At 35.6% G+C, this 26,823-nt stretch overlaps 1 protein-coding gene across 1 annotated transcript in view; it reads right to left on the bottom strand.

Moving 5' to 3' along the window:
- The window catches only part of LOC133256090 (low-density lipoprotein receptor-related protein 1B-like), a 60,185-nt gene that overhangs the window by 32,451 nt on the left and 911 nt on the right, over nucleotides 1-26,823 (bottom strand). The window contains exons 2-4 of the mRNA XM_061430832.1: nucleotides 21,550-21,690; nucleotides 15,652-15,777; nucleotides 14,450-14,581 (exon numbers count right to left, since the gene is read on the bottom strand). Coding sequence (XP_061286816.1) covers nucleotides 14,450-14,581; nucleotides 15,652-15,777; nucleotides 21,550-21,690 — 399 coding nt within the window. The remainder of the gene's footprint in view (nucleotides 1-14,449; nucleotides 14,582-15,651; nucleotides 15,778-21,549; nucleotides 21,691-26,823) is intronic.

Here is a 26,823-nt window from a genome sequence, read left to right as displayed (position 1 = left end):
TCAGCCCTGGGATTTCTTTGGAAGGAATGATGCAGAAGCTGAAACTCCAGTATTTTGGCCACCTCATGTGAAGAGTTGACTCATTGGAAAAGACTCTGATGCTGGGAGGGATTGGGGGGCAGGAGGAGAAGGGGACGACAGAGGATGAGATGGCTGGATGGCATCACTGACTTGATGGACGTGAGTCTGAGTGAACTCTAGGAGTTGGTGTTAGACAGGGAGGCCTGGCGTGCTGCGATTCATGGGGTCGCAGAGTCGGACACGACTGAGCAACTGATCTGATCTGATCTGATCTGATTCTTCAAAGTTTACAGAGAGTTCCCATATAACCTATCATATTTGTTTCTAGGTATACATAATAGAGAAATTAAAAAAAAAATATATATATATATATATCCACACCAAAATGAGTATATGAATGTTTCTGGAAGCTTATTTTTAAGTGAAAACAACTCAAATGACAATCAGTTGGTGAATGGATAAATAAAATGTCATATATTCATAAAATATAATATTGTTTGGTAAAAAATAATTAGGTACTGAGTCTACAACATGTATGAATTTTATGCTAAGTGAAAGAAATCATCACAGAGGGCCATATAGCAGATGATTCTATTTATATGAAATGTCCAGAATAGGCAAACGAGTTGGTGATGGACAGGGAGGCCTGGCGTGCTGCAATTCATGGGGTTGCAATGAGTCGGACACGACTGAGCAACTGAACTGAACTGATACAGAAAGAAAATAGATTCGTGATTGTCTTAGGAAATTAGGAGAAACATGAGAATTACTCTTGGGTATGGAGTTTTCCTTTAGAATAATGAAAATGTTATAAAATTAGATATTGGTGATGGTTGTACAACTTTTTGAATATACTCCAAACCACTGACTTATACATTTTAAATGTATTCATTCTATAATGTGTGAATTATATCTCAAAAAAGTTAGTTATTTAAAAAAGGAAACTGTGTTTTGAGGAATTATCACAAATGTTATGAAAAAGACTTACACCCAAAACCTTAAAACAATCACAATGTTCAAAAATATTAGAAAGGAAAAAAAAAAAAAACTGTGGTAAGCCACATGATAAATAATGTAGCCCTATTCAAAATAGTATTTACAGATTGTTAATCACAACATAGTAAGGTGTTCATGTTAAAATATTAAGTAAAAAGTTTAAGATAACATTTTATCAAAATAAGATATTTATATTTTAAAAAATCGACTGAAAGTTAATACTCCGAAATATTAACAGTTGCTGTTGGTGTAGTAATTTTGTCTCAACTTTGTTCCATGTTTCTTAATTTTCCAAATTCCCCATTATGTACAATTTAGAAAAAAATTAATAAATAAAAATATTTATTTAAAAGTTGATATCTGCCATCAATAAATGATTGCTGAACTAAGGACTATCATTCCATAAACTCATTTCAATAATGTTTAATGATGATTGAACTGGTGGATGTCTACTTTTTCATTTAATCATCACTATTTTGAGATAATAGGGTTTCAAGTTAACACTGTAAATAGTATGCAAATACACTCATTGTAATTCTTTATTGCATCTATAAATTCAAGTCTGAGCCAAGCTCAAAAATATCACTTGCTTTATTACTAAAATAGTATTAAGGGGAAACATTAAATGGAAGCAAATATAAGTCTATAGTCACATTTTAAATAAGGTTATGAATACGAGTCACCAATAAATCTTAGCTCTATTTCCTTATAATCAGCATAATGTCTCATAAGTAACATAAAATTTTTGAATTCTTTTACCCAGGATTTAGAAAAAGCTTTTCATATATAGTTAGAACCTTGAATTACTGTGGAATCATCAATTATTTTTAGTATCTTAATATTCAATTTGTAAGGAAAGCAGGAACACAAATAGAATCTCTTCTGTGAACATCTCTTTTGTTTCTCCCCTGAAGAAAAGAATAGATTCACAATAGTCCACTTTCTGTGCTTCAACCATGGAAACCTAATTCTGATTCTATTCACATAGGTTCTAATGACTGTTGACTAAGAAAATAGATGGGTTTAAAAAATAGCCTACAGGTTGTTACTGTTGAAGCTGTTAATATTGGAAGTTGAATAGTCAAAAAAAAGCTGAAAGACACCCAGAGAAATCAGGATTCAGAAGTGGTTTGTTTTAACTGTTTAAAATCCTCCAGAGCCAGAGCCAGTAATCCTCCAGATTACTCATAAGTAATCTATTCTAGTATTTAATACACTGACTATAAAGTTCCATTTCCAGTTGCATCTGAGTTTTTCCCCACTTGATTTACATCTAGCCCCTCTAATTCAGTCCTCAATAAAATTAAATAATAAATAAATAAGACAAAATTCTAAGGATCGGGCTTTTTTTTTTTTTTCAGCATAGTCCTAGATGAATATACTGACAGAAAACTTTACCCACAGTAAATGCTCTGTGTCCCATGGTGGGTGAGCATAAAGAACTGTCCTTGTTGCCAATATTTTAGCTCCCTACCTAGTCACAAAACTCTAGACAGGAACACTGGATACAACAGAACTCATTCTAAGCATATTTAACATCAGTCAACACACAGCCTGTATTGGTACCAAGAAGGCAACTATGCTCATAATTCTGTGGGTGTCATATACCTCTGTATCCCCTATGCAATCCTGCTGCTGCTGCTGCTGCTAAGTTGCTTCAGTCATGTCCAACTCTGTGTGATCCCATAGATGGCAGTCCACCAGGCTCCTTCGTCCCTGGGATTCTCCAGGCAAGAACACTGGAGTGGGTTGCCATTTCCTTCTCCAATGAATGAAAGTGAAAAGTGAAAGTGAAGTCCTTAGACTTTAGTCACTCATGTCAGACTCCTCACAACCCCATGGACTGCAGCCTACCAGGCTCCTCCTTCCATGGGATTTTCTTGAAAGACCTTTTCCTAAAAGCCTTTGGTGTCAGACAGTTGTCAGTAGAAGATTTAGTGTAAGTTAATATTATATGAAGACTTTTCCAGACACTGGTCAAAAACTGTAAAAGTTGATATGATGAGTTTTTGGATTTTGTTGGAGAATTTTTATGGAATCCTGGTCAAAAGCAAATTTGGCAAATTCATGTTATAAAAAACCAGAAACTAATGAATAAGATGACTAAGATAAGAAATCGTCCCCTAATGAAAATGACATTGGGTCTGCTACTTCCATGGATAATGGCATTACATCAGAGGTGTGTTTCAAAGTCATTGAAAATATATGTTAGATTTTTCAACCTTGGAAGTTAGCATTTGAGGTTAAATCATTCTTTATTGTGGAAATCTGTCTTATGCATTGTTTAGCAGAATCCCTGGCTTCTACCCAGTAGATGCCAGTAGCACCCCTTCAGTTGTGACAATGAAAAATGTTTCCAGATATTGCCAAATATAATCTGGGGCATACAATCATCCCCAGTTGAGAACCTCTGTCATAGAACTACTAAGTCAGATATTAGTACCAGGACCACAAACTACCACCTGTCCTCAGCCTGGCTTTTTGAACCCAGGGCACTGAATGGCCAGATATCTCTGAGCCTTTGGCTAATATAATACATTTGTTGTTGTTGTTGTTGAAAACCCATTCAGTCTTGAGTGCTTCTGGGATCTTTTCTCACTTACGTCTTACCCTAGCATGTAACATACACACATATATACACTTATATGAGTGTGTGTATGAAAATACCCTTATGGCAGAAAGTGAAGAGGAACTAAAAAGCCTCTTGATGAAAGTGAAAGCGGAGAGTGAAAAAGTTGGATTCAAGCTCAACATTCAGAAAACGAAGATCATGGCATCTGGTCCCACCACTTCATGGGAAATAGATGGGGAAACAGAGGAAACAGTGTCAGACTTTATTTTGGGGGCTCCAAAATCACTGCAGATGGTGACTGCAGCCATGAAATTAAAAGACGCTTACTCCTTGGAAGGAAAGTTATGACCAACCTAGATAGCATATTGAAAAGCAGAGACATTACTTTGCCAACAAAGGTCTGTCTAGTCAAGGCTATGGTTTTTCCAATGGTCATGTATGGATGTGAGAGTTGGACTGTGAAGAAAGCTGAGCACTGAAGAATTGATGCTTTTGAACTGTGGTGTTGGAGAAGACTCTTGAGAGTCCCTTGGACTGCAAGGAGATCCAACCAGTCCATTCTGAAGGAGATCAGCCCTGGGATTTCTTTGGAAGGAATGATGCTGAAGCTGAAACTCCAATACTTTGGCCACCATGTGAAGAGTTGACTCATTGGAAAAGACTCTGATGCTGGGAGGGATTGGGGGCAGGAGGAGAAGGGGATGACAGAGGATGAGATGGCTGGATGGCATCACTGACTCGATGGACGTGAGTCTGAGTGAACTCCGGGAGTTGGTGATGGACAGGGAGGCCTGGCATGCTGTGATTCATGGGGTCGCAAAGAGCTGGACACAACTGAGCAACTGAACTGAACTGATATATATCCACACACACATTATGAAATATATATGTGTATATATATGTGTGTGTGTGTGTGTATACACAGACACACACATAAATATATTCAGCTTTGTCCCATTCCATCTGTAAAGCATTTAACAGTTTATTTAGGCCTTATTATTTTTCTCTGCCTAGAGCACTTCTCCAGGTATCCAAGACTTATTATTTATTAGAGGTAAAAGATTCAAGACTGTGATCCTGGTTCTTCATATTAATTCATCCTCAATTGATTTAAACCAGAATTCAGAAGCTGTCTGTAGAGGAGCCTCACAGATAATCCAAACAGACAATGAGAATTCACCTTTTAGACAGCAATGTATAGAGATAATATGAATAAAACTCTTTAATATTGTTGTAAGCAGCCTCTGATGTGGCCACCAGTGATTCCTGTCATCCGGTATTCATTCTCCCCTTTAATCCGCTCCTTTGAATGTGGGCTAGACTGAGTAACTAGCTTCTAATATATTTTGGCGATGGGCTGTCACTTATGATATTTGATTACAAAAGGTCTGGCTTATATTAATAGTTTCTGTGTGCTTTTTTTCTCTCATTATTATTATCATTAGTTCTAAGGGAAGCAACCATCATGTTTTAAACTGCCCTGTGGAGAGGCACTCATGACAAGAATCTAAGGTCAATAGTCAGTGAGGAGCAGTGACCCTCAGTCAAACACTCACAAGGATATAATTCCTGCCATCAACCACACTGATAATTTGGAAGCAGATCCTCCCTAGTTGAGCCTTCTGATGAGACCACATATCTAGCCAGTGCTTTGAAGGCAATCTAATAAGAGACCTAAGGGATCTCATAGACGCTATACTATTTTTCTGTTGTTTTAAGTAGTTAAATTTTAGTAATTTGTTATAGAGCAACAGATAAATAATACAAACATTACATGGAATTCTGTTCAACATTATGTGCCAGCCTGGATGGGAAGGGGGTTGGGGGGGAATGGATACATGTATACGTATGGCTGAGTCCTTTCACTATTCACCTGAAATGATCACAGCATTGTGAACTGGCTATACCCTAACAGAAAATGCTTTTGGTATTAAAAACATAAAAATAAAATTTAAAAATAATATAAACATTAAGAGATAATAATTTTCTTATTCTCCTTTTGATGATGACAGTGATCACTATCATCCCCCGCCCCCCACCACTCTCACTCAGATGAGGCTGTATCATTAACCTTCTGCTCCTAAGTTTATCAGGGGTAACTCTACAATTGGTAACCATATTATCATTGTCCCCCAAAATCCTATTCCCTAATATTGTCTGTCAATTTTCTTTTCCAACCGTAAGTACCACATAATTAAAATTCTCATTATAAATTATCAGGGATCTAATATTGATTACTTCACTACTGGTTATTCAATCATGACTTATATGAATTTCAAGGGCAAAAATCCAAAGGCAAGTACTTAATGAATAATTTAATTTGAGCATTCTGAAGCAATCACCTCTCCTCTGCATTCATTTTGTTATTGTTCAGTCTCCAAATTGTGTCCAACTTTTTGCAACCCACGCATGGCAGCACTTTGCAACCACGCCTCTCTGTCCTTCACCATCCCCTGGAATCCATATCACATCCTCAAACCCAGTTTTTCTTCATTGTTTAAAATACTATCTTCCTTAACAGATTATTTTGATCACTTACATTGCATAAACACATAAAAATTTCCAAATTTAACTGTGATAATGGAGTAACTGCTTAAAAAAATGATATGGATTTTTTAGGATGTTATTTTAATTTCATCCTTTTCCTAATCTACCATGAGTGATTGGTTCCATCTCTAAGATTTCTAGTTTAGCCAGGTCCATATTCTAAAAATAATAAGAATTTTATAGAAATAATTAGTTCATTTTTCCTTTCAAGTTCCCAAAAAGGATCCACTTACCACTTACTGCCCGTGGCTAAGAATAAAATCAAATGAGAAAAAAAGAATTAAAGATCATCCATTCCTTATGGCCAGTCAGAAAATCAATTAAATAATTTCTTTTTTCCTCTTTTAACTAGAAAATTGTCTACTTGATTAAAAACTAATGGCCAATAATCTTGGAAGCTGAATTATAGCTTTCAAACTTATTTTTAAAGAAAGGGTATTAAAAAGGAAAATGGACTAATCTGCCCTCAGTTTTCTAAAAATGGGGAAAACAAACACTCCTAGGTTAAAGTTACACTTAATATGAATGGTATAAATGCACCTAAGCTAAAAGAGACCTGCACATTATCATTTGATCTATCAGCAGTTTCCACAACTAAATAGATGCCAATCTATTATCTTAGAGACAGAGTATGAAATAATTTGCAAAACATCCAAAATATTGACCTATTCCTAAACATATTTTCTTCACATGTCTTTAATTGTGCTTTTGCTGGATTTATAGTATTTGGTTAATATACAGTGCTTTGTTCAAACATACCAGTAAGATAATTTGTCAATTTCTTAGCCACTCTTAATAATTTATTATGAATTAGTGTAACCAGATCTTTTGAGAATAGGGTTCAAAACTCAGTTTTGACAAGGAAAAGAGAAGGAAAGACATCATAGTATCAGATACAAACATATAAGAGGTACCTGAAGAGAATCCTAAGTTGAAAAGGATCCTGAGAAGCTAAAAATAAATACAGCAGCACAGAGAGACTCAGAAGAGGGGGGGAAAGGTGTTCAAACAGACTGGATGTACTTCTGTGAATAAGTACAAAGCTGGTACTGGGACCTTTCACTTCCATGAGGAATGCTAACTGCCTGAGAAAAAAGTTTCATGAAACTTTGTAACATTTCCGATAACAGAATGATATACCCTAAATAAGCTGACTGACCAAAGCTTTCATCATAGTAAGTCATCACTGTGAATCTTCTGGAGCTTTTGATTTCAGGTAACCTGTTGAGAACTCCAGAAGCCTTACAGAAGGTTACTTTCTTTTGCTTTGTATTTTATGCTCTGAGTTCAAAAATTATCCAAAAAGGATTTGTGAATTACTTCCAATAATTTGTTTAACCTATAATGACTTATTCTATGTATGGTTGTTATTTGTTTCCTGGTAGTGTTGGAAAGCTTGTTTTCTTGTGGTAGTTGGTATTATACGTCTTGAAAGATTTACTGGACTTGCCTATCTACAAATACATACAAACTGTTCACATGACTTGAAAATACAGTCTTGAAGCAAATTTAAAATGACAGCACAAAGCAGTATTGGTTCACTGTCACAAGAACAAGAAGAAATTGAACCAGCCCTAAAAAGTCACTTTGTCTCCAAGGAAATGGTTTTCATAAAATTGAAAAAATGTCTGAAAGCAACAGTATTGTATTTCTTAAGCTATTGCTGTTACTGACATAAAATGAATTCTTTCTATAATTCTTCTCTGGCCTTGGTTGGTGACAGAATGGTTATTAGAAAAAAATTGTAAACAGCTGTTTGCTTAGCCTCCCAGCAAAGGAAAAGGAGCCTCTCACTTGAGTGTCACCTGCTTCAATTATTAAATGGATTTAAAGCCATATGATTCTTTACATAAATCAAAATAAAACATGATCTTCTATCAGTATAAATTTACAGAAGTGCAATTCAGTTTCATCAAGTAGTGCCAATAATGGTCTAAGTTAGATCATGTTTAAGACGTTAGAAATGCAAGATGGCATAGCATGAAGAATTAAAAGTAGGACACTCCATTACTACCCCCCCTGTTGATCTCTCTGGGTTGTTTCCTTATCTGTAACATGAGAAATGCCACTAGATTGAGTCAAAAGTTCATTCTAACATTCAAAGATAGATGTAAATGATGTGAGACTATTAAGAAGAAAGTCTTTCATGGAAACAAATGACATTCAACTGTGTAAACACAGCAACAGTATCGTGTCACATATTCTCTTTCAGTGTTGTTGTGTACTTTTATAATAGACTTTATTTTTATAGCCATTTTAAATTCACAGCAAATTTGAGCAGGAGTCCCCATATGCCCTTTCCTTTCCTACACTCACAGCCTCTTCCACTAGCAACATCTCAAATAAGGGTGGTACATCTGTTACAAGTATTGAACCTACCCTGATAGGTCTACAGGTTATATTAGTGTCTATAGGTTGCATTAGGATTTAGTCTTTGTGTTTTATATTCTCTAGATTTTAACAGATGTGTAATGGTATGTTCTGTCAGTTTGTGTATTGTCTTAATAGCCAGATCACTGTGTGATGGTGGAAAAAGGCATTTAGAATATTCCCCATAGTAACTGTAAAGCAATGACATCACAATAATGGCTCTTCGATGCTCTCTTTAAAAAAGAAAAAAAATAATCCTACTGATTATCCATTCATGCATTACTTCTGAAACTATTTATTGTTTATCTTTATTCCCCACAGCAACTTAGCAACTTAACTAGCAGATAGTAATCAACATTTGTTAACACTGAGTTGGATAACTCCAATTTGAACAAAAGAGATAAAAGATGAAAAAAGAATGTAAGCTGGAAAAGTTCAGTAAATCATTATGCTCTGAGTAGAATTTCATCCAGTTAAGTAATATCCTATTATGTGATTATTATGAAAAAGTCATGAATATCTCCAAAGTGGGGGTGAGGAAATTGAATAGAGCATTGCTTACTAAAGATCACATTTCTAACTGGAGCAGTGAGCTTTGTTATGAAGGCTTTTCCCCTAATTAAAATATATCTGTAAAACATCAAATGCAGTATTCATTCATCAGGAGGGATATCACCCAGCAGGCCAGGATTTTCAAAGCTGATTTTTTTTTTTTCCTGTGGAATGGGACTTTTCCAGTGAAGTGATAAAGAATGCTTTGAACATTTTGAAATAGCCACAGGGTCTTCTTTCTTCTGTGGGTAGTATCCAGAATCGCTTCATCTGGTGAAAGAAATTCTTTCACTCACTGCAGAAAACTTTAATTCATTACAACCAAAGCCAGCAAGATTCAGATGTGTTAATCCTTGTGAAAGATATGGATTTGAGCATATATTTAGACGTTTAGAATTGTAGTGAAATAATATTATATAAATTATGATGGTCATACTTGACAAGCAATCCTTCTTCACACCATTTACTTATTATGTTTAGAATAAGAGGCTGTTGTGCCCTTATATTTTGTCATCTTAATTTTGATCCTAAAAGTAGAAACTATGTCTCTAAAGTGAATACAATCAATAAAAGAAGAGCAGATAGAATGTCTGCATAGGGAACTACTGGAGGAAGAACCTATGATCAGGTTATAAAGGTCTTGATAAAAAGGATTGATGTATCAAAAATTATTTTTTATATTAATCTCTCTGGGGCAATTCAGTTATTTTCCTTCCTTCCCCTCAAAAGCAGCTTCACTCAGCCTAGCCACAGAACTTCTATACTGTCTACAGTGATATTGATATGAATCAAGTTTCTGAAACTTATTCTGATGCTAATACATTTTCATAAAATGCAATCATAAAAGGATCAGATTATATAGTAGAAGGAAGCACCAAAGGTATGTGGAAACATGGTCAAAAACTCCTGATAAGACTGCCACCACCACCATCATTATTAGTGTTTTCTGTTGGTTTACTGTCTAAGTACTGTCCATCAGACACTGTCTAGCCTCCTAGGTTTGTATTTAATGACTTCAAAGAGCTGGTGATGTTATTTAATCTTTAAATATCTGCTCTACATATTATTCATTATCATTAAGTTCATTTTCACTAGAGAAATTTACTAACCTACTCTTTCTGTCTCCAAGAAGTTAAGAAACAACTACTAATCTATGCAGATAACTGAACAGAAAAAAAAAAAAAAAGTAAAAAAAACCAGAAATCAAAATCCTTGCTAACTGGGAGTTTAAATATAGTTTGCAGAATAGGTTTGTAAATATATATCACATATGCTAACTTCTACAATTTACTGTTTTCCATGGAAATTTATTGATTTCTATATTATCGCTATTTTCTAAGTACCTATGTGTATCAAACGTTTCAAACATTTGCACAAAGTGATCTAAATATTCTCATACCGCCAAAAGTGAGGAAACTGAGCCTCAGGAAAATTAAGTAATGTACCCAAGGTCAACACTTGTTAAGGGTTTAAACTGGTTATAGAATCCAGGTTGTCTGTTGCTAAAATCTGGCCTCTTCCCACCATAGGTTTTATTGGTCCCTATGTCTGACCATCTTTGATTTCAAAGCAAGTTCTATCTCTCTGTTTTCTAATTAACAGAAATTTTAATAGACTATTCAGCATTCTAATTTCACATGACTATTCCAAATGCTTGCAATCCTTTTACATTTAGAATAAAATGATTTTCTAAAGAGCCTTCCTTTCTAAGAATGCAATTTTAAAATATGGACAGGTACAATATGAAGAACACAAAGTTTTAACAAATAACTAGGAATTGTTCTATTGAAAAACTATTTTGATACAAAGTATGTTTATTACAAAATATCAGTAGTTACTATGGATTTGGAGCTTCCCAGGGTGGCACTAATGGTAAAGAATCTGCACGCCAATGGAGGAGACATAAGAGAAAGGGGTTAGATCTGTGGGTTGGAAAGATCCCTTGGAGGAGGGCATGACAACCCACTCCAGTATTCTTGCCTCGAGAATCCCATGGACAGAGGAGCCTGGTAGGCTATGGTCCATGGGGTCATAAAGAGTCGGACACGAAGTGACTTAGCACAGATGTAGAAATAGGGAGAATACTATTCTTTGCAAATAAAATTACCTCTCTAGTGGCATATTATTTGAAACTTCAACATCTCAGGGTCATTATAAAACCCTGGAAAGTAAATTCAACTCATACAGATGATCAGTTTTCCCTTAAGGAACAAGAGATTGCTAATGATCTAATCACAGCATTTGACCAAATGGCTTATTTGACATTTGATTTGGAAATTTATCAAATACTTTCAAAAATCATTATGGAGTTTTTAAAAGAATCAAATATGTGATGCCAGCTAAAACATGGGATTATGTATATTTAGTAAAAATTCATATATGAATATACTTTTCAAGAAGTTCAAGTTTTTCTTAGTTTTGCATCTATTAAATCCTATTAATAAAATTCTAAAGAAAGATATGTTTGTAAATAAAGGCAGTGTAGATTACACATGGTAGGGTAGGGAGTATTCCACAAATAATGAGATTGGATCAAAGAGCCTTGTTTGATCAAAAAACACGCTAATTTTGGAAAAAATTAACATATCAATCAATAAAATATGCTATATCTGTCTAAATATATTTGGGAAAACCATTTAACCATTTAAAAATCATAGGATAGTTGCCTTTCTGTGATTCAAAGTATTTAGTACAAATAATCTTCTTAAGAAAACCCATCTTTCAATCATCTGTGAAAATCCCCAGTAATTTTTTTAATTTATAGCCATGCATTGCATTAACACATGATTGAACAATGTGTAAAAGCTGAGGGGGAAAAATAGGCTTAATATCAGAAGCTCATGTATTGATGCTTAGTTTTTTTTAAAGATTACAGGTCAAAGAAGAATTATTTTAATATTAGATAAAATTGTCTTTACATACAAAAAAAAATAACTTGGAACATGAATTATATCTTCAAACCTAAAACAAGAAGCACAAGACTTGGTTGGATGAGAGATGGAAAAATCTGCTTTTATAAATTTAATCCTTCAAGCATAGAATAATAAATATTAATATTAACAAAAGAAGTATATCCAATGCTTATGCTATATGTGAATTTAGCAATTAGAACAAAAGACTTATATCTTACAATAGATTTAACAGTTTCTACCATCAATGCCCAATCACACAAGTTTTTTTTTGTTTATTTGTTTTGTTCATTTGTTTGGCTTTGACACTCAGCTTGTGGTATCTCAGTTTGCCAACCAAGGACTGAAGCTGGGCCCTGGCAGTAAAAGTGCTGAATCCCACCCACTAGACCACCAGGGAACTGGCCCCTCCATCATATACTGCCGGGGTCCAGCCCCGGCTGATCCAGGGTATGCGAAGCGGGAACGGCGTCAGCGAGGATCAGGATACAATAGTTTCAATTAGATATTAATTAGAGATGTAAAGAGTAATAGAATGAGGATAGCTCAGTAGGAAAATTCAGTGGAAAAAAGAGGCTGACTGGCTTGGTTTATGCGGGAGACCAATAAAACTTCAAGACAAGAAGTTTGCACCACTTACTTAGGCCGCAGGCGTCCTTCCGTTCTCCCAAAGGAGAGGAGACACTGAGGCCTCCCCGGTTGGATCTTAGAAGCCCAGGCATAATTAGTAAGCATGGCGGGTTCCGCGCTCCAGATGGGGACTCAGCCAGAGTGAGAGAGCGAGCGACATGGGGAGACCAATATTTCGAGAAACTGATCCCAATTCTTTATTTTCCATGGTCTACTTTTATACACTGAGATGTTATGCAAAAATTACACGGGGTCAGCAGTCCTGACTTTTATCAAAGTCAGGTGCTTCATACAAATGTATACAGAGGTCTTAGGGGTGTTACATCATCTTCTGGCCAGGGGGGCCTGCTGACAATTTATGACCCTCTCCTTGTGACAACGGTCAGTCAACCAGGACACTTATTTCTCCAGGGGTGATTATTCTTAAAACAGACGCCACCCAAATAAAGTTACATTCCTATAGGGTGAGGGTGTAGTGGGTTTTAGTTAAGGAAAGAATTTACTTAGCCTAAGGTCTAACGTGATTAATATCAAAGGTTAATACTTATTTCTTCTATATATTCATTAATGTGTGTAAGGGCAGGGGATATGGAGACTTAGCAACAAACTCATTGGCTCAACAAATGAAAAACCCTTCACCAATACAATTTCTAATCAGCCCACTATACTTATACTAATAGTTTTCTAACTTTTCTAAAGAACCTGTTTTTAGAAGGTTTAAAGCATCTCGTGCCTCTCACGGTTGGGAGGCTGTGAGCAGTCACATGTGGCCGGACGAGCCTGTCAGGCAGGCTAGAGAACCTTCAGAGGAGTTTGTAGGTTAAAACACTCTTGTCACGCCCAGGAGTTTTTATTAACTGGAGCTCTAAGTTAACTCCTTCTCTGAAAGAGGTGGTGGGGGACAGCCCCCCGTAAAGTCAGAGGTGTAGATGAGCACAAAGTAGTAAAGTAGGCAGGCTCTGGTTATGGGGGTAGATGCTCGAGGATTTCCAGGGGGACTCCTGAGGCTCGATCCCGCCTTTGCGTATGTCGAGCCTCCTTCCTCATGACCTTTGCCACGGGCCGAGCGCCTCACTCTGGCCCCCAACAATATACTCTTTATTAGCCACAGAAAAATGATAGCATCCAATCTGCTTTCTTTCACTGTTTGCTAAAACAAAAAGGTAAGTTAAACTCTGACTTTAAAATGATAGCTACTGTATTGAAAAGTAATACAGAATGGCTTAGCATTTATAATTGTTTCAATTATGTGGACTCCAGTATTCTTGGGGCTTCCCTGGTGGCTCAGACAGTAAAGAATCTGCTTGCAATACCTAGGCTCAATCCCTGGGTTGGGAAGATCCCCTGGAGAAGGGAATGGCTACACACTTCAGTATTCTTGCCTGGAGAAATCCATGGACAGAGGAACCTGGTGGGCTAAGATCCATGGGATTGCAAAGAGTCAGACATGACTGAGTGACTAACATTTTCATTTGCTGCTACCTGTATTAGAATAGATAATCACATTCTGAAAAATATTTTAAATATATATGTTTAAGTATATAAGCTAAAGTGTTTTATTTTTAATATGTATCATTGGAGAAAAGTAAGCATGCCATTTGAAAAATAAAAAAGTAAAAACAAAGCAACCAAGTGACAAATATGTCATTTTTATATTGCTACATGTTAGAAAAATTTTACTTTTTCAGACAAAACATATTTATAACAATTTGTGTAAGGCTTATAAATTCACTTCTGATTTGTTTCCTTATTCCTCATCTTGACTATCAGAGTACAGATGGAAAGGTCCTATTTCCATCATGTTTAATAAATCAAAATACCATACATAAATTATGAATAAAAAGCTATTTACCTGCATGGAAATCTATTCCCACAGCAAATGAAGTTCCTGAGATAGGCATCAAAGCATCCATTTTGTCACTTGGTTCCAGAGGTATTCCCCTGATTCCTTCATGAACAGAGTACATAAGAAATGACTCTATACCTAAATTTAAAAGAAAACAAAAGCAAAATGAATATTTAATATTGAAATCATTCCATTGGCAGGAGGGGGGATCAAGATGGCAAAGTCGAAAGACCCTGAACTTACCTCCTCCCAAAGGAATCCAAAATTACAACTTCTTAGAGACCATCTGCTTATGAGAACATTCTAAAAATTATCAGAAAAGATTTTCCACTTTTTCCTTTATATCTTTATAAATATATAAAGAAAGAATCACAAAAACATGGGTAGGACGGACAGAGACATGGTCTTGTCAGTCAGGAAACACACCTACTCCCCCGGAGGTGGAGGATTCACAACCACAGGTGTGCTTCCTAAGGAGTGAAGGGTCTGAGCCCCACACAGGGCTCCCCAGACCAAGGATCCTGCCCTTAAAGACAAGCCACCAGAAAGCTGAGTTTGAAAAACAGCTGAACTTGTTTTGGAGAGCCAAAGATATACAGGACACAGAGGCTTCTCTTTTACAGAGTGGACACAAAATCTCACATATTGTCAGTACCAGCAAGAGACAGTAGTTTGAAAGGTGCTTGGGTCAGATCCACTTGGTGATCTTGGAGAGCCTCCTTGAGAGGCAGGAGGAAATTGGGAAGCCCCCTGGGGACTGACAGTCTGGCAGCAGCCACTTTAGGGATCTTGGTATCCTTCTCAAACTATCCAAAAAATATTCCATAGGAAGGAACACCTCCAAATTATTTCTATGAGAACAGCATCACCCTAATTCCAAAACCAGGCAAAGATACCACAAGAAGATAAAAATGATAGGCCAATATCACTGATGAGCGTAGATATGAAAATCCTCACTAAATGTTAACAAATTGAATTTAACAATATGTTGAAAGGATCATACATCATGATCAGGTGTTAATTATGCAAGGGATTCAAGGATAGTTCAATGTCTATAAATCAATCAATGTGACACATCATATTAACAAAATAAAGAATAAAATATTATATGGTAATCTCAATAAACAAAGATAAAGCTGACTCTGGTTGCCTAAAAACTGTATCGATGAAATAAATGCACTAGAGATAAGATTTTCAAAACCTTATACCTCGACATGACATGCGGTTCTTTTGGAGATAATATCCCACTGTACACATGCAAGTTCTTGTAGTTTCTGATGTTGGTAAACAAAGCTGAGAACATCCACCATTATTTAGTTGGCAGGAATTGCTGCCTGAAAAGTAGAAAAACAAACAAAAGAAACATAAAAATCAAGAAAAGTTTATAAACATGTTATTACTGATTTATAAATGCTGCTGCTTCATATTGGTTAGTATCATGTTTTATTCCCTCAAATAATTTGAAGTAGCAGATTATGGTTGAAGTCTGTCTTTCCATAAAAAGCACAGTATACTGATTACAGAAAACAATACTATAATCAATTTAGAGTGTTGATTCTAAAGGAAATCAACCTGAATATTAATTGAAAGGACTAATGCTGATGCTGAAGCTCTAATACTTTGGCCACTTGATGCAAAGAGCCGACTCATTGGAAAAGACCCTGATGCTGGGAAAGGGATTGAAGGCATGAGGAGAAGGGGACAACAGAGGATGAGACGGTTGGATGTTATCACCAACTCATCAACGTGAGTTTGCGCAAACTCTGGGAGACAGTGGAGGATAGGGAAGCCTGGTATACTGCAGTCCCTGGGGTTGCAAAGCGTCAGATATGACTTAGCAGCTGAATGACAATAGACTAGATGTTAACTGTTCCCACTAAAAGAAAAGAAATGATAACTATGTGATGTAACAACTAGTACTACAGTAGTAACCATATTGCGATATAAAAAATGTTAAATCAACACACTATACATTTTAACCAGTTATCTGTCAATTATATATTAGTAAATATATATTTACAATAAATAATAATTAATATTTTGCAAAGTGAGATCCATGAGAGAATTCACAGTGACAGAAAAGTAAGAGGCAATGGGTGTGTCATGAATGTGGTCATAGACTCCAATACTTTAAGGCCACATAAACCAGGAAATCTCTTTTCTAAATTCTAAATTTCACTTCAACTCTACAGTTACTTCATTTTCAAGTATACTTGATCCAGCTGAATCAAATAAACAGTTATTAATTTATATTACTTACTCAAAGATTATACCATTAAAAGTAAGGATATATATATATATATATAATTTCTTAAAAGCAAGGAACTAACTTACCATTTCAAGGAACATAAATCTTCCAAAATAAATTTAAACACACCCATAAGAGTTATCTAACTAATTGGCATATTAATTTTCCTTATTCCTGTGTTGTAGCAATAACAAATATTACTCAGTTAATCAGAGTTAGGCATTCTATAAAGATGTTCCATTGAATTTACTAGGCCCAATGTGCTAATTAAAGCTGGTAGCATGAAGTTAAGTAATTTACAATCTTATCCAGCAAGTTCATTAAATATCCCAGTTTTATAACATTTTTATTATTCTAGGACATGCAATGACATTTGCTGGATGTTCAAACACTGATATGAAGTACAATAAATCCAGTGAGAATTACAAAGCATGATGAAAGCTGTATATCAATAGTGTTCTATGGAAAATTCAAAACACCAATGCAGCTCATTATTTCTAATCTCCTGAATTCAAGATAGTCTGAAGGGATTTAATTGTTCAATCAAACCTGTCACATGCTCTGTCATTTTTGAAGTGTGAAATAGGCTGAACTGCGACAATTTCTCATCAGAGAGATCTACCACATTCTTTGCTGATTTCCCATAACTGGCAGTTGTTCTTACATGGATTCACATATTATGATTTGCCTTGAACTTTTGAAATGATTACCTTTGTTTCCTTTATAAACTAATAAAGATTAATTGATTTATCCCTTTTTACCAAGCTGACATAATAATAAGATGAACTTTCAGCTCTATTTCTATTTTAGTGATGAGCCAATTATTTTTATAGATCTATAATAATTCTATACTGACCCAATACTTATTTAATTTTATAGGAAGCATGTGAATAGATAAGTGAAAGGCAAAGAGAAAGGGAAATATATACCCAACTGAATGCAGAGTTCCAAGGAATAGTAAGGAGAGATAAGACAGCCTTGTTAAGTGAACTACAGCATGACTGTGCTCATTTCACGTGTTAGCTAGGTTATGCTCAAAATCCTTTAAGCTAGGCTTCAATAGTACATGAACCGAGAACTTTCAGATGTACAAGCTGGATTTAGAAAAGGCAGAGGAACCAGAGATCAAATTGCCAACATCTGTTGGATCACAGAAAGCAAGAGAATTCCAGAAAAACATCTACTTCTGTTTCATTGACTACACTAAAGCCTTTGACTGTGTGGAACACAATAAAAAGTAGAAAAATTATAAAGTGAAGGGAATACCAGACCACTTTACCTGCCTCCTGAGAAACCTGCATGCAGGCCAAGAAGCAACAGTTAGAACAGACATGGAACAATGGACTGGTTAAAAATTGGGAAAGGGATACTTCAAGGCTGTATACACTCACCCTGCTTATTTAACTTATATGCAGAGTAATAATGCAAAATGCTGGCTGAAGTAATTACAAGCTGGAATCAAGATTGCCAGGAGAAATATTAATAACCTCAGATGTGCAGATGACAGCATCCTAATGTCAGATGGTGAAGAGGAACTAAAGAGTCTATTGAGGGTGAAAGAGGAGAGTGGAAAAAGCTGGCTTAAAACTCAACATTCAAAAAACGAAGATCATGGCATATAGTCCTATCACTTCATGGCAAATAGACTGGGAAACAGTGGAAACACTGACAGACTTAATTTTTTGGGTCCAAAACCAATGTGGATGGTGACTGCAGCTATGAAATTATAACACATTTGCTTTCTTGGAAGAAAAGCTATGGCACACCTAGGCAACATTAAAAGGCAGAGACATCACTGTTGACAAAGGTCCATATAGTCAAAGCTATAGTTTTTCCAATAGTCATGTACAGATATGAGAGTTGCACCATAAAGGAGGCTGAGCACAAAAGAACTGATGTTTTCAAACTGTGGTGCTGGAGAAGACACTTGAGAGTCCCTGGGACAGCAAGGAGATCAAACCAGTCAATCCTAAAGGAAATAAACCCTGAATATTCATTAGAAGGACTGATGCTGAAGCTGAAACTCCAATACTGTGGCCACCTGATGCTAAAAGCCTACTCACTGGAAAAGACCCTGATGCTGGGAAAGATTGAGGAGAAGGGGACGGCAGAGAATTAGATGGTTGGATGGCATCTCTGACTCAATGGACATGAATTTGAGCAAACTCCTGGAGATAGTGAAGGACAGGGAAGCCTGGTGTTCTGCAGTACAAAGAGTCAGACGTGACTGAGCAACTGAACAACAACATGTGAATGTATATTAATACAATGCCAATCTATAGCAATATGCATTTAGCTATAGATTTTTTTCCAACTACCATTGAACAGTGAAAATCTGACAAGTGATACTTATCTATAAATTTTGAAAAAACAAATGGACAGCAGAGGAAACAAAGGAATTAAAGAAATAAAGAATAATGGATTAGAGAATTATTTATAAAAACAAAAGAAAATACAGAGTTATATATAACCTTGATATCCAAAATGCATGAAGAATGAAGAAAAAGGAACTTCTGTGATTGTGTATTTTAAAACATAATAATAATAGAAATATGCAATAAGATATAATTATTTTTATAAATAATAAAATTCACTATGCTAATAATGTTGTTCAGTAATAATACATGTTGTATATTATTTGCTTAGTCTCTAAGAGAAAAAGTAAAATAAAAATAATTTTTAATAATATCTTTGCCTATTAAACATAAATTTAATGCAGAAAATAATAGAGTTTTTTTTAAGGAATAATTTAGGCTGTGAATATCTAGCACATTAGAAAAAGTGCTTTGGCTTAATATTTTGCAGTGATATAGATGTTCAAACTTCATTCCTCAATTCACTAGTAGAACTAGAAAAGTCCACTTGGCTAAGGAGAAGTCTCAGCTCTCCAGTGATCTGTATCAAGAATGATAAATGAAGTAACTAATTGTACTTTGAAATCTGAAGTGGTAGTACTGTTAACACCTTAAGTAGTCCTAAATTGCTCATATTTCATACTAATGAAGCTTTTAAACTACCTGCTATGATTCTGTTAATGGGGTTGTCTTTAATACAGATGCTTTTATCAGCATATTCTTTGGTAGAAACAGTATTTTAAGTTTAATATTATCATACCATTAATTTCTAAGTGTTAGAGGTCCTGGGCAGTTTGGAAATACTTTCACAGTGCATGGAAGCCCCAGCTCTACCTATAGAATCAAATCCTTAAAAGATTAATGGGTCTTGTTAAAATGAACAATGTGAGACAAGCATAATATACTGAATTTTTCTTCCAAGAAACTTCATTGCAACTGTATCTACAAAAAATGGACTATTTTATTAATTTACAATTTTCAACAAAGTATGTGTGTGTTCTTTTGAAGAAGTAAATACATGTTTGTTTAATGTTTGGAAATATAATCTCCCCTTTTCTAATTTGTATTTTACATTTGTTGAATGTTTTCAGATATAATTTCATTCAGTGTAGACTATAAATTTAAATTTATCACAATACTGTAAGTTTTTACACTTAACAAATACATTGTATTGAAATCCATAAAAATGCAATCATATTTTATTTATTGAGTACCAGTATTTTATTTCCAGTTATATGATCTATTCTCCAAGGCTTGAATGTCAGTAAAATCATTTATTTTGATTCAGAATTTTTTCTATTAAATAATTCCTAGTGAAAACACTCATTCATTATTACAGACAATAACAAAAAAGAATCAGAGAATAAATACAGATTTGTGCATATGAGTTTGGATGTCAGCGTCATCTCAACCATGAATAGATCTCAGTAATCAGATTGTTTTGCAAAGTAATTTTTTTTCTTAAAAATATTTTTTTCCTTGATAAAAAAAATACATTCCATGCTACTACTGGCAATAAAGGATTCCAGACTAAAATTTGGCCCATACTCTATTCAGAAAAGGCAATCCTGAATCTGGTTTTCATTTTGCCTCTGGATGTACAGGATGATTTTCATTTGGTATCTCCCAATAAATTAATTCTGCCTGCTTGATTGTTGTCACCTGTCTTCAGAATTAGTGCACCCTTTGGTTCACTATTCTTTTTTATTGTCTTAAAAAATTTTTTTTTTCTTATCTCTACCCTTATCTGCTTTGGTCTACATGCCCAAATCTGTTAGATGAAAATCTTTTTAAGTTTTCTGGATATTTTTTCCTAAGCAGAAAAATATATGAACAAAAGTATTTTCATGGCAGCGATATAAGTAAGACAGTAGAATATAGAAGAATATTTTTTTTCTGGGAAGGGAGTCCTGCTAATGTCATGGATCATGAACCAAAAACTAAGAAAAAACAAGCAGGTGTGGGGCCATACTGCCTGGCATCTCTAATCTAATTGCCATTTGGGCAATGTGACAAGTCCACCTATGTAAATCATCTGTTAGTTCTCTCACTCCATTTCACTGCATTCCACTTGGAAAAGGAGAAACAAAAAAGCAAAATGCTTAGAGCCAAACAATGTAGTGCTTTTGGTTATAAAATGCTTGTATCAACATAGTCCATTTGAAGTCCCTTAGTTCATCCATTTTCTGGGCATAATTATACTTTGAATATATTTTGCTGGGATTTTAAAATTATTTTCATATTCTTAAATCAAGAGCTGAATAGACCTCTTTGAAGACCTGACAAATTCAGATTCCTTGGGCAGCTTTGCTAACATTTTGAAAGCTGACTATATACCTTATGTTAAAGTTATTTCTTCTGCAGTATTAAGCAGTATTTGCCTCCCTCCCTCCCCCCTTTTTTTATTAGGAGGAAAATAGGAAACATCAATTGTTGACTTGAGAAAATTGTATGAATAATTATGTGTTCAAAAGGCAGCACAAATTCATTACCATGTGACTTACCTTGCTGAGCTTCTTTATCATACACTTTCATATGAACAACCCCAGAAGTCTTATTTCTTAGAACGGTGGGGTTTCTTCCATCTCTTTTGCTGCAGGTTCCCAGCTGAGCTAAGTTTTGGTCTGCCCACCACAGTTTCTTATCTATAACAATGAAAAGATTTTTTTAATGAAAAAGATAATCATCTTATTAAATAATATTAAAGAACTATTAAACTCTAATGCTTTCTGATTTCTTTGGTTAAATTCCCAAACTCTGTTTCTAAGGGAAATAGCACAATCACTTTTACTTTTAAAAATACTTATCACAGTACATTCTATTGTTTAAATTTTCCTTCTTTTACTCCAATTAGAGATTATTGACTTTAACTTTTCTTTTTCTTAAAAAATACATGATATAAGTAAAGGTATAGTTCAAATGAATATGGAATACAGATTTTATTATTTACAATCTAAACCATGATTATAGTAGTATTGTACTGTATCTGTAAATGAACAGTAAAATCCAACAAAATACCTAAACTGTGAAAAAGATTGTTCTCTAAGTTCTATATAAAGCATGTAAGCTTTTAATCACTGGTACTCCACAATATTGGATTCTTCACAGTTATAGTGACTTATTTTTTGTACAGTTCATGCTCATTTCTCCAAAATTTTATAAATGAATACTATCAACTGGTATTGAATGTTTACTTTGTAATAGAGAATATACAATGTGCCTCAGATTAAAATTAGCCAGGTAGCTAGAACTGTAGTCAATTTTTATGCTTGTTATTACAGTATGTCAGACTGTCATATCAAAACTATAGGGATGCTATTATTATTTTCTGAGATTCAAAGAGATTAACTACCTTGGTCAAATTCATATATATGGTCATTCTGTCTCCAAAACTTGAATTCTTTCTAAGAGTCTACTCTTGGTGCATTAAAACATTTAAGGTAATGAAATAATTTTAAATCAAGTTCATAATTTTAAAGGTATTGAACAATCTATTTCAACAATAATGTTCAACAAGACAATTGAGACTACTATCAATTCCAACCAAGAAGTCTGAGTCAGGTTATTGAACTCGGGGAAGAAAATAATAACAATACAGTCTTTACCTTCAAGGTACAATTATTCTATCAAATGTCAGGATATTTTAGACTGAACCAAAGCTTTGTTTCAGGTACTACCAAAGGAGTAATAACACAGACATTAATGATAACTATCTTTTTCTAAATCTGATTTTATGCAATGTACAATTCTAAACACTATAGATAAATTCATTTAATCTTCACAATTCCATAAAGTAAGTACTAGTATTATTAAGTTCAGTTCAGTTCAGTTGCTCAGTAGTGTCTGACTCTTTGAGACCCCATGGACTGCAACACTCCAGGCTTCCCTGTCCTTCACCAACTCCTGGAGCTTGCTCAAACTCATGTCCATGGAGTTGGTGATGCCATCCAGCCATCTCATCCTCTGTTGCCCCCATCTCCTCCTGCCTTCAGTCTTTCCCAGCATTAGGGTCTTTTCCAATGAGGCAGTTCTTTGCATCAGGTGGCCAAAGTATTGGAGTTTCAGCTTCAGCATCAGTCCTTCCAATGAATATTCAGGACTGATTTCCTTGAGGATGGACTGGATGGATCTCCTTGCAGTCCAAGGGACTCTCAAGAGTCCTCTCCAACACCACAGTTCAAAAGCATCAATACTTCAGCGCTCAGCTTTCTTTATAGTTCAACTCTCATATCCATACATGACTACTGGAAAAACCATAGCTTTGACTAGATGGACCTTTTTAAATCATCTTACAGTTAAGAATATTGAGGCAAATAGAGTTTAAGAAGTTTTTCACAGTATCACGGAATGAATAACAGCCCAAGGTTATGAACCAAGCACTGATTTTAGAGTCCATGGCTGTTAATCTCATTTCTACAGTGTCACCTTCCATAGAAGGATAGAGTTCAGTCTTCTTTCTCTTGACATATAATATGGATTTTAGATTATGATGGTGAAGTTGAGTAGCCCATTCACTTAGGTTTTATTAACCCACTGCCAAGGTAATCAGCAATGTTTCAGAAAGTAGCTACTCTAAAGTCCTGGCTCCTGGGGGGCAGAAGAGGATGACACAGAGCAGAATGTTTTCATAAGTATGCAACTGTGCCCTTCAAAACACCTACAGACAAGTTTTTAAAAGTTATGAATCACTGCCCTTTTATCTCCTTCACAGCAAATACTGACACCCTTCTGGAGGTCCTCCACCCTTCTGAAGGACTCTGGGAGGCAAACCTCTGCCTGTCTCAGGAAAGAGTTTACAGCCAAGGTTATATCCTAAGCAGCCACCGATCATCCTAGCTTCACATAAAAAATCCTGGGCAAAGAATCATTAGTCTTCTCTCTTACAGAGTCATGGATGAGGAGGCATGTTCCATAGGGCAAGAATATTATTTAATGAATGAACAAACAAATGAAAAAGACAAACAGAAAATATAATAGAAAAGAGAAAAAGTAAAATATTAGTCTGAAAAGTCCAACAGAGAATTTCTGGAGGTCCAGTTGTAGGACTCTGCTTCTAGTGCAGGGGGCATGGGTTTAACCCCCAGTGGGGGAACTAAGATTCCATATGACATGCAACCCAGTCTCCCCACAAATAAATAAAATGTCCTATAGCCAGTATCATCAGACTGTACTTGCAACAATTAGATTCACTACTTCCATGAAGTTACAGGGAATAAAAAAAAAAGGCTAGTTTTACTTTAAAATGTCCTTAATTGAAAAGTAACAAGCATCAGTTTTGTTCAGTCCAGCCCTATTTATTATTCTGAGTAACAAAATTGGGATCCTGTGCATACAGAAAGCACTTTGGGTGCATCAGTTCAGTTCAGTCTCTCAGTTGTGTCCGAGTCTTTGTGACCCCATGAACCACAGCTCGCCAGGCCTCCCTGTTCATCACCAACTGCTGGATTCTACCAAAACCCATGTCTATTGAGTCAGTGATGCCATCCATCCAACCATCTCATTCTCTGTCCCATTCTCCTCCTGCCCTCAATCTTTCCCAGCATCAGGGTCTTTTAAAATGAGTCAGCTCTCCGCATCAGGTGGCCAAAGTATTGGAGTTTCAGCTTCAACATCAGTCCTTCCAATGAACACCCAGGACTTATCTCCTCTAGAACGGACTGGTTGGATCTCCTTGCAGTCCAAGGGACTCTCAAGAGTCTTCTCCAACACCACCATTCAAAAGCATCAGTTCTTCGGTGCTCAGCTTTCTTCACAGTCCAACTTGCACATTCATACATGACCACTGGAAAAACCATAGCCTTGACTAGATGGACCTTTTTGACAAATAATGTCTCTGCTTTTGAATATGCTATCTAGGTTGGCCATAACTTTCCTTCCAAGGAGTAAGCGTCTTTTAATTTCATGGCTGCAGTCACCATCTGCAGTGATTTGCAGTGTCAAAAATAAAGTCAGCTACTGTTTCCATTGTTTTCCCATCTATTTGCCATGAAGTGATGGGACCAGATGCCATGATGTTAGTTTTCTGAATGTTGAGCTTTAAGTCACCTTTTTCACTCTCCTCTTTCACTTTCATAAGAGGCTCTTTATTTCTTCTTCACTTTCTGCCATAAGGGTGGTGTCATCTACATATCTGAGGTTATTGATATTTCTCCTGGCAATCCTGATTCTAGCTTGTGCTTCTTCCAGCCCAGCGTTTCTCATGATGTACTCTGCATATAAGTTAAATAAGCACAGACACAATATACAGACTTGACGTATTCCTTTTCCTATTTGGAACCAGTCTGTTGTTCCATGTTCAGTTCTAACTATTGCTTCCTGACCTGCATATAGGTTTCACAAGAGGCAAGTCAGGTGGTCTGGTATTCCCAGCTATGGAAGAATTTTCCACAGTTTATTGTGATCCACACAGTCAAAGGCTTTGGCATAGTCAATAAAGCAGAAATAGATGTTTTTCTGGAACTCCCTTGCTTTTTCCATGATCCAGTGGATGTTGGCAATTTGATCTCTGGTTCCTCTGCCTTTTCTAAAACCAGCTTGAACATCTGGAAGTTCGCGGTTCACATATTGCTGAAGCCTGGCTTGGAGAATTTTGAGCATTACTTTACTAGCATGTGAGATGAGTGCAATTGTGTGGTACTTTGAGAATTCTTTGGCATTTCCTTTCTTTGGGATTGGAGTGAAAACTGACCTGTTCCAGTCCTGTGGCCACTGCTGAATTTTCCAAATTTGTTGACATATTGAGTGCAGCACTTTCACAGCATCATCTTTCAGGATTTGAAATAGCTCAACTGGAATTCTCTCACTTCCACTAGCTTTGTTCGTAGTGATGCTTCCTAAGGCCCACTTGACTTCACATTCCAGGATATCTGGCTCTAGGTGAGTGTGAATGATCACACGATCGTGATTATTTGGGTCATGGGTGCATAGTGAACTACAATTGTGTTGAACAAATGTACTTATGAGATAGTTTAAACTGCAGGAAGAATGAGCTACTGTTTTCAAAGGATATCATTTTATCAATGAAAGAATGTCTGACAATCCATGGCTATTCAGACTTAGATATTTGGCAGAAATTTTTCTCAAAAAAAAAAAAAAAAAGCTGGGGGGGAGTGAACAGTGTTTGACAATAACCAACTTTGAGACTTATTATAAAGCTGTAGTAATTGAGACAGTGTTGTATTGTTGAAAGAATAAGATCTATGTCTTTATAGATCCTATGTTCTAGTGAGATAGATAGACAAGAAATAAACACATAGAAACGGTATACCTAAAATTCCTATAAAGCAACAGCAAATAAATAACCTGATTGAAAATGGGCAAATAAATGAAACATTTCTCTAAAGAAAACTTGCAAGCAAACATCCAACAGGTATATGAAAAAATGCTCAACATCATTGATCATCAGGAAAATGCAAATCAAGACCACAGTGAAATATCACATCACACCTGGCTCTCAAAAAATTACAAACAAAACAAAACAACACAAAAACAAAAAACATAACAATGCTGGCAAGGATGCAAGGATGTGGAGAAATTTAAACTTGTACACTGTTGCTAGGAATGTAAAACAGTGCAGACACCATTTAAAATGGTATGGAGATTAGTCAAAAAATTAAAAATACACCATAATATGACCTTGGCCACCTGATGAGAAGAGCTGACTCATTGGAAAAGATCCTGATGCTGGGAAAGATTGAAGGCAAAAGGAGGAGAGGGTGGCAGAGGATGAGATGGTTAGATAGCATAACTGACTCAATGGACATGAGTTTGAGCAAACT

Source organism: Bos javanicus, chromosome 2 (assembly GCF_032452875.1).
Source record: "Bos javanicus breed banteng chromosome 2, ARS-OSU_banteng_1.0, whole genome shotgun sequence".
NCBI classification, from domain to species: Eukaryota; Metazoa; Chordata; class Mammalia; order Artiodactyla; family Bovidae; genus Bos; species Bos javanicus.
This window is presented reverse-complemented; position numbering and strand designations above follow the sequence as displayed.